This window comes from Phalacrocorax carbo, chromosome 7, assembly GCF_963921805.1.
Source record: "Phalacrocorax carbo chromosome 7, bPhaCar2.1, whole genome shotgun sequence".
NCBI classification, from domain to species: Eukaryota; Metazoa; Chordata; class Aves; order Suliformes; family Phalacrocoracidae; genus Phalacrocorax; species Phalacrocorax carbo.
The window spans coordinates 21,600,335-21,609,455 of NC_087519.1; the positions used below are offsets into that span (position 1 = coordinate 21,600,335).

General features: G+C 38.5%; 1 protein-coding gene across 7 annotated transcripts in view; it reads left to right on the forward strand.

Moving 5' to 3' along the window:
- Positions 1-8,819, forward strand: part of HMG20A (high mobility group 20A) — a 48,353-nt gene extending 39,534 nt beyond the window's left edge. For all 7 annotated transcript variants that reach the window (XM_064456769.1, XM_064456775.1, XM_064456772.1 and 4 more), the window contains 4 exons: positions 1,633-1,708; positions 2,587-2,802; positions 3,484-3,627; positions 6,004-8,819. In XM_064456769.1, the coding sequence (XP_064312839.1) occupies positions 1,633-1,708; positions 2,587-2,802; positions 3,484-3,620 (429 nt within the window). In that variant the 3' untranslated portion in view covers positions 3,621-3,627; positions 6,004-8,819. The remainder of the gene's footprint in view (positions 1-1,632; positions 1,709-2,586; positions 2,803-3,483; positions 3,628-6,003) is intronic.
- Positions 8,820-9,121: the final 302 nt, after the last annotated feature.

Here is a 9,121-nt window from a genome sequence, read left to right on the forward strand (position 1 = left end):
TTTACTTTAAAAACAATCAGTTGACAGTTTCCTCAGGTAAAGACGGAGTATCTGAAGTTCCATCTAGTTTTGTTGATCTTGGTTGACTGCCAAATGACATTCAGCTTGCCCCATCTAGCCCCTCTGTGTGGCAGGCACCAATGTGGTAATTTGAGCTCAAGTGCCAGAATTCCCTTGTTAGCTGTTAAACACTTAGGTTTTCTGTTGGGCACCAAATCGTGTTTGACATTACATAATTTTGGAGGATGAGTGTGTGGTACATTATCAACCATGGCGTTTGAGAGGTTTTTAAAGCTATTTTCTCCATGGATGTTCTCTGATGCTTAACTTTGTTACTATATTAATTAACAGATTGATTGTAGTTGCTGCAGTTTATCAAACCAAATTTGCATTGGCTTTGCCAATAGCAATGCAGGCTTTAAATCAAGCATTAATTCCCATTGATTTTGATATGCAGATATGGCGAGTAAGGTATATTATGGTAGGTTTTTTCCTTGAGTCAAGTTTTTTAGGTTTTTTTACTAAGTTAGAGCATTTCCTGACTTAGGTTTTTTAAAGAAAGCCCATATATATATATAACCTATATATGTAATCACAAACTGTAAATTGGCATCAGATCTTCTGCACCTGAAATCCTCTCTTAGATTTTAATAGCCTCAAGTTCACATAGTTGAATTCACCAACTTTATCAGAAATTAGGTGAAGAAATCTGAAAACTGACAGGAAACCCTTGACTACAGGCTTTATCTTAAGATAACAAACTTCTCTTGTATCTTAAAGAGAAAAAGTTTTGCAGTGTTTCATTTTGCAGTATGCAGGAGGCAACAGTCCAGTTCCTTGAAGCCCTCACATTAATGCATACCTGCCATAGCCAGGGCGAACAACTGCTTTCTAACAGCAAAATATGCCCATACATATTCATCTTTATCTTTCCAAGATACTATGTATTCTGTAAGCAGGTTTTCCCCATAGACTCTTGTAAATGGTGTTTATATGCTTTCTCTTCAAAAGTGGCAGCATCCATCTAAATGTTTCAAAAAAAGATGTGGCTTGCTTGAAGCACTGTGCAACTGCCATCTCTTTTGGATGCACATCTCTTCCAGTTTGGAACAGACCTGTGGAATTGGTACACTGTGGAAAAGTTGCATACTTTTTCTTTAGCTGTTCTTTTTCCTGGCTGTTTTCTTTTTTGCTTTGGTAGTGAAAGACAAAGAACCATGAAACTTACGGTGAGATTTGCTCACTATCCCCTGTTTGTTCTTATTCCTGTATAGACTATTTCAGAATGTGTCACTTGGTTGATGGTGGAATGCTTTCCAGTGGAAAATAGAAATTAATTCAGATAGTTTTAAAAATTTATGGTTCTAGTGTGTAATGTCATTAGGGAAAATTGTAGTATATTCTATGATATTTCTTGATAATGGTATTTGGCCTTTATTAAACCTGTGCCTTAAAAAGCTGAGACCTACCCTTTGGCCTTTCTTGGTAGGAGCTGGAAGTGCCTTCCATCCATCCAGTGCTTTATCTGCCTCAGGTTTTGGTCTCCCTTCTCTTTGTTTCCCTGATCAAAACAATTTCATGAATTCCTGAAAACAAACAGTATTTAGCCATGTATTACTTCTTCTTTTGTAGAAAGAAGCAGATACAAAGGAGAGATCTGTTTTTGATATTCCAATCTTCACAGAAGAGTTCCTGAATCATAGTAAAGGTAAGTTAAACTTTTGCAAGGCCCCCTCTCTGCTTTTCCAAAAGTTTTGCCAGGTGCTGTCCAGCTGAAGAGTCCTTGTGCTCTCCCATCATAGCTCGAGTAATGACTTCGGTATAGTTGATCAGTGGTTTTGATTATTACCTTACCTCTGTGCGAACACAGTGGCTGCAACAGCAGTTTTTCCTGGCTTTGACTTCCAAAACTATCCTTTCTGGAGAACATTTCTGATGTTTAAGCTTTACATGCTGTTACTCCAGTCTGTCCAAGCTGGATCTGCTCTTCTGTAGGATTAGGCAATACCTAAGATATAGCATGATGATCATTCAGGGTAGTTAGCAGTATTTTGCTTTTTCCCCCTGGATATGTGGAAGATTCCACTGATATAGTTTCTGTTACTCTACTTTGTTTTTGTAGCTGCACATGTCCCAGGAGTTTAGGATTTTTTGCCAGATATCCTGGAGACTTTCTTGACTGAACAGACTTCACATACTTTTCCTGGTGATCAACAAAAATAGATTTCTGTTGAAGCTTGTATCTTGTCTGTAGGCCTCTTAAAACTGCTGCTAAGCTATGACATACTGAATGCATTTGAAATAAGTCTTGCAGTCTTCCTTCCTAAATAACTCCCCTGTTCACTTCCATTCTGATGCTTTGAATGTCTTCTAATTTGTCTCTCTCTCTAGAAATTAAGTCTATTTAAGTACTACTGTTGGCACTACTGGGACTCCATGATATGATGCTTTTTCATCTATAAACCAGAACTGCGCTATTTATACTCACCAGCTGAGCACTTTAGAACATTGTTTCATTGCCTACTAATCATAGATATGGTTTTTATAGTTTTTTTTAACTACATGGGAATGGGTTGATATTCACAGCACGTGAAGCTGAGCTGCGGCAGCTGCGTAAATCAAACATGGAGTTTGAGGAGAGGAATGCTGCTTTGCAGAAACATGTTGAGAGTATGCGTACTGCAGTGGAGAAATTGGAGGTGGATGTGATACAAGAGCGGAGCCGTAACACAGTGCTGCAACAGCATCTAGAGACCTTACGCCAAGCACTCACAACTAGCTTTGCTGGAGTCCCACTACCAGGTAAGACTTTTTTTCCTTATGACTATCTGACATGTTAAACTTAACTTCTAATATTTATATGATGTTGTGAGTTTACAATACATGGCCTGCTGTTGTAGCTTAATGGTCTTGGCTGTTTCTGAGCTTTTGTTGATTAGATAATGAAATCTTAAAATGTGTGCAGGGGAAGATTTAGTGTCAGTGCTTTATTTCATCATAGCATTTTATTTCTTACTACTCTTACTCTTCCTAATAGAGCGAGACATGTTCAGTTCTTGCTCCCTTTCACTTGTTTTGTGAAAACGCTACTAAATAGAAAAGACATGACCTGTGAATTCCTTGATTAAAAGAATGGCTGCATCTGTATTGTCAGATGCTAGGGAATCCACTTAGATACTATGAATGCCCAGCTGAAAGCCTTTGTTATAATCAACTTTGAGACCTAAATCAAAGAGAACCAGGCTTCATTAGTCCTGATATCCTTGGAACTACTCACTTTTTGGAGTTACGAGGACATCATTTTGCAGAATCTGCCACAAAAGGTGGTGCATGGCAAAATCACCTCCTATAGCAATTTGCCTGTTGGCACAAATCGCCTTTAGCATAGTCTTAACTTTTTGGAATTGCTGCAGTCACCTAAATATAGAAATAATAACAAAAATAATAATTATATTGTGACTTATTTTAATATGTTAACCATAGGTAGCGGGGAAACACCCACCATGGAAACTATTGACTCCTACATGAATAGGCTGCATAGTATTATTATGGCTAACCCACAGGAGAACGAGAACCTCATAGCCACAGTCCGAGATGTGGTGAACAGACTTGAACGCTAGTGACTGGGTAAGTGCTTGCTCTTAGGATGCTTCTGTTTGGCATCTTCTCTGTACCTCTGGCACTTGTTCTGACACTTATTCTTGTGCTGATGAACATATTGTACAATCAAAAAGTTTTCTTCCTCAAAGCCACAGGAGCAGGTTGACTTAAAGTCAAATGGGGTTGAAAACATCCAACAGCATTAAAGGGTTGTGAAATTCCCCTTAACTCCAGAATCTTTTGTAGAAAGATAAATAGCTGTTTGTCCTATTATTCGTTGTATTTGTGTAAGGTGACTAAGAATACTGACAGAATGGTGTAAAAGAAAGAAATAAAAATTGTTTACATTTTAGTAACAGGGTGACTAATTTAAAAAAGGTTCCTTTCTTGAGTGAAGTAATTAATGCATAACTTTTCATGTTTGTAGAATCTGATGGTCACAGAGAAATTTTATTTGTCTCAAGAGGTTGCAAGCAAACTCAACTCAGAAACTGAAAATACCTTACAACGACCTGCTCTGTAGTACCTGTAGTCAAGCTCTTCTGGTTGTGAAGGTTTACATGTAAATGAAGCACTGATGTGTGGTTCAGGCTATATGTAGCATTTGCTGAGACTCTAATGACCATGAGACTTTTGCATAGGTTATTGCTCAGCTCATGATTCTGTTTTTTTTTTTTTTGCTTGTATTTAACAGCTTAGAAAACTATAATAGGGAACTGAGCAGAAAAACAAATCAACAAAGAAATACCAATCTTTCTGCATTACTGTGCTTCTTTGCATTTCCCACGCCACTTATTCCCTGACTTCCCCCATGACGCACAGCACTAGACAGCCATTAGCAGTTTGCCTACTTCTATTTTGACTTTGTACATACCTGCATTCTTTAGGCATTTATTATGTAGAGAACTACCGTACATACCTTGAATAGTGTTTAGAAATGCAAATAAAGCTGTGTTGTGTCATCTGCAAATATGAAGACAGGGCTTTTCGTCCTTTCTGATTCTGACCTTTTGTGATACTGTGTAGAACAGTTAATTACACATTCCCCATTATAGTGTGGCTTAAGCTAAAAGATCATTGTCCTTCCAGAGGGTAGCCAGATGGAACGGACTATAGCTCTAAGAGATGACTGAGCTCCAGCAGAATAAAGAAGTGCCTTTACTGTTGTTATTTATGAAGGGAACAGCTTGTCGACCCAGGTCTGGGATTTTTCAGTAGCTCATCTACCTCCTCCTTTTTGTATACTGTTTTCAATTAGCACTCAAGCTCAGAAAGAATCGGGGATGGGGAGGTTTTACAGAATGTTTAAGATGGAAAGCAGTTTCTCATCAATCTGTTTAGAAGGGCACGACAGGCCCTGAAACAGCAGTTTGTCCTTTAAGCACCTTTAAGCCAGAAAAAAATAATATATCAAGGCTACTAAAATCTAGACTTCAGTTCTCATGTCAGGTGGTTTCATATTTCCTAAATGATGGACAATTTCTGTGTTCCTAAAAATGCAAATATCTTTTTTTTCTTAGATAAACTGGATTCAGCTGTAATTGGTTTGGAAAAAATAACTCGCTTCAGAATTCTTTCCTTCCACTTTATAGCTGAAAAATAGGATTCCATTCCCTTTTTCCCCCTCCCACCAGTACCTTCCCGCTATTCAGCAGCAAAACAGTGTGAGGCAATTAAAAACGTGATTAATAATCACCTAGTTTCATTATATAAAGACATGCATGTAATGATCAATAATTCATAGGGCTATTAATTACACTGATGTTCACTTGGCAATGATTGTATTTTGTGACAAAATCCTAGAAGGGAGAAGGTTGGGCATTATTGGATGCAAACGTAGAAAAAAGCAGAGCTTCTCTAGAAAAGAGGGAACCTTTGGATAGAAAGGTTTAGCTGGCATCTGATAAGCTGTATTAGCAAACTGCCATCATCATTGTCCCTTTGTTAACATGCATGTGAAATATATTAATTCTCCTAAATGTAATCTCTATTAACCACATGGAGTGTTTGAGGTTGAGACATTACAAATCCATTTCATAGAAAAATCTATTTGATACTCTTGAAAACCACTGTACTTCACAGAACTGAGGTGTGTTGGGGGCTCAGCACATTGTATTTAGTGACTATTTGACTATACTAGAATGTTTTTCGTTTTCTGTACTGCATGGTAAAGAGGACTTCCTTGTGCAAGCAGTATATGGGGGAGAAGAGGAAGTTCTTCATTATTTAGCACTTCGTTCTTTGGGTGGAAACAGGAATTCAGTTACAGTTCTCTCTATAGGCTTCTTTGCTGTACTCCTTAATATTGTGTTCTTAGATAAATCATCCAAAAGATGTCATGGTGCCTATTTAGTCCTGGCAGATTGTAGTCTTCTAACACTTATTTTTCTGTTTCATCTGCAGGTCTCGTGATCCAGGGATGCTTTACAAAATTTTTTTGGCCAGTGTGGAATAAGAAGCCATGAGGGAGAGACTAGGGGTGGGAGGCAGAATTGCAGGTTTGTCCTGGTCCCTGCCTTTGTGGTTTGTCAGTGAGACAAACAGATCAATGCATTAAAAGGTCTTAAGAAGCCACAGACCCCACCCACTAAACATTTGGAACTGTCCTCTGTGTAAACATATAAGAGCATGCAACTTCTGTGCAATCTTCAGTTTCTTATTAATTTGGTGGGTGTGAGGGTGCATACGTTCTGTGGACTGGCTGACGATGGAGATGAAATCTTGCAGTTCATGAAATGAAGTCAGCCTACGTGTTGTAGTAATAATAGCTTTGATGTGTTATATTGCTTAATGTCTTCTAGTGTCTTTTATTTTGTTTTCATGTTTATCTTGTGGGATTACCTTCCTCTGCTTTAATTTTCTTCTTTTGATCTTGTTATCGGACACTTACAGTACTGGATAGCAGCGCTTGTGTTCTCTGCTACAATAGACAGTCTTCCTTGGTGCACTGTCTTGTCCTACCCTGCCTGCTATGTTTATGTAAGCTTTTCTTGCAGAATCCTGTTTTGTTTTGTTGTTTGGGTTTTTTTGTGTTAGCCTGCAACTTCTACAGTTTGTTTGCTCCCTGCTAGAGGCTGGCTGTGGTTGATGCTTTGTGACTTGATTTTACTATGAGACAGACTTCTTCTCTCCCCGGTCTCTTCAAGCACCTCTCTTGCATGTAGCATTCTGCTCTTCTGTGAAGGTCTCCCGTTTTCTCTTGCAGTGTTTGGAGGATTTTACTACCACAGAGGTCAGTGGTAATCAAGATAAAAAGTGAAACATTAGTTCTTCTCAGCAGGGAAGATAGGAGTCTCCATTTTAGACTAAAACCACAAAGCGTGCCCCTCCTCTGATATGTTACTCAGTACAATGTTGTCACCTAGTTCTTGAGAGAATGATCTCATGGTGAGAGTGGTATTCTATGAAAAGATAAATGGGCAGGGGGATTGCATTTTTTCGTGAAATCACAGTGCTGGGAAGCAATATGCCTGGAAAGAAGCATATGTATTTTTGCATGAATTATTAGAGCAGAGAAGGTTATTAGCAGCTAGGTCCACATAGCAGCCCACAGAATTCTACATTACAGCCTGGAAGTGCTTTTACCTTTTGTACAGTTAAAGTACAGCCTGTGGAGCCTATAGCATGTTCCACTGTGACCTAAATGGTCTTTCACTTACATCAACTTAAAACAATCACTTAAAACTCTGCATGCTAGAGTCTGTAATCTTGCTGAGCTGTGGGGCACCTCCTGTCAAAGCCAGAGGCACCTACTGTCTGCGCTAACGTATGCAAGTCATTTGCTGCCCTTTGGTTAATGTCAAATTGTTAATTCAGACTTGTTGGACATCTTTGGGCTTTATTGTAGTGGTTGAAATGTTCCTTCTTCTACATGACAATCTCCTTGCTCCTCCTTAAAAAATTTTTAAGATTTCCCTGGTATGAATTGGAGATTGCTTTCATTACTGGAGTGCATTGCAGTCAGCATCACTTTAATGTATCTGTAATGCAAATATTTGAAGATGAAAAAGCAGTTTCTTGTTTTCCCATGCTGTACACATGGACTTCATGCTTGCCTGAAGCCATCTCCAGGTCAGCACCATGTATGTCAGGTCTCTGCTTACTCATGGGCTTATTGCTGTAGCCAAGCAGCAGAGATTTCCATGTAAATTCAAGTCTTCCTTCAGGGAGGAAACTCCTTTCTCTTGTCTTCGGTCTCATTTTCAAGACTTCACAAAAAGGAACCTCAATTTGCTGCATTGACCTCCATTTTCTTTAGCATGGATGAGACCAACTGATGTTGGCGTGAACTTTTTTAGTGGATTCTAGAACAACTATTGTGTGAATTAAAAGTCCTACCAGGTTAATAATATCTCCAGAAGAAGTGTCGATACCTTCATCTCCTGTATGTGTCTTGTTTTTTTGAATTAGTGGCATCTGACCTTTATTGAAGTGGCCAAAATGCACTGCACAGCCAAAAGGTGATTTACAAAATTCTGAAGTTCAGTCTGTGGCATCTTACCTAATGCCTGGAGCTGTATCCCATAAAGACTCCAGAAATTGCCATGTAATATGATAGTAGGATGCAATTTCAGGCTGTGACACACACATATCATAAATAAAGTGTGGGTGGCTGCAGGCTGCCCCTGCTTACATAAATTCAATGCAGCTATCAGCTCATGGCATGCTGTGAAGACATCATTCTGTTGAGTAGCATGCAAGTGTTACGGAATAGGAAATTTAAGGTAATATTATTAGCTGGGGGCTGACAAATCTCTTGGTTTTTCCCACAAGGAGTGAGGTGAGGTGGTATACCCATCTTAAAGCGTCTGGGGGAAGACTAAATTCTTGCTCACCAATGATGTGATGGATGATGTTTTGTCTCATTAAGAAGCTTCTTATTTAAATTGATTAGCCCTATAAAAACAGGTTTTGTCTTTCCAGTGTTTTCTGACTGTCACTTCAGTTTACATTTTTCAGTGTTGGCTGATTAAAAAAAAATAAAAAAAAAATGAAGTGGATGTCAGGGAGAAGAGTGGGATAAAAATGCTGTTGTCACTTAGAAATGTTAAGAGAAATACATGAAAACAGGATCCATTTGCAGGATTAATGTTTTTGGAATGTTGAGATGCCAAGTTTTCTGTACAATGTTTTTGTAATTAAACTTTGGAGTTCCTCTGTTTTTAAGAAGTTGATGTGCTTGTTTGACACTTGCTTCATTAAAATTGTTCAACATTGAATCCACTCTGATTCCATTTTAACTGCATTTTCACAAAAGAACTGTTCCTAGTATTGATGTGTTGTCTTGAGAGATTTTGGCAACTCCATGTTAACCTTTGAAAGGAAATAATTCTAAGTGTATCTCTCTGCGACAAACCTAAAGGAAGTAGTTATTACTTATAGTGATGAAAACTTCAGAGATGTTTGGTTATAGCTTATTGTTATCAGGGCCCTTCCTGTCATCTTTGTTCCCTAACCAGAGTAGCTTTGAAAATGTCACTAAGTATCTTTCCCTCAGCCCTTTTTTGTCATCCTTGTCTTC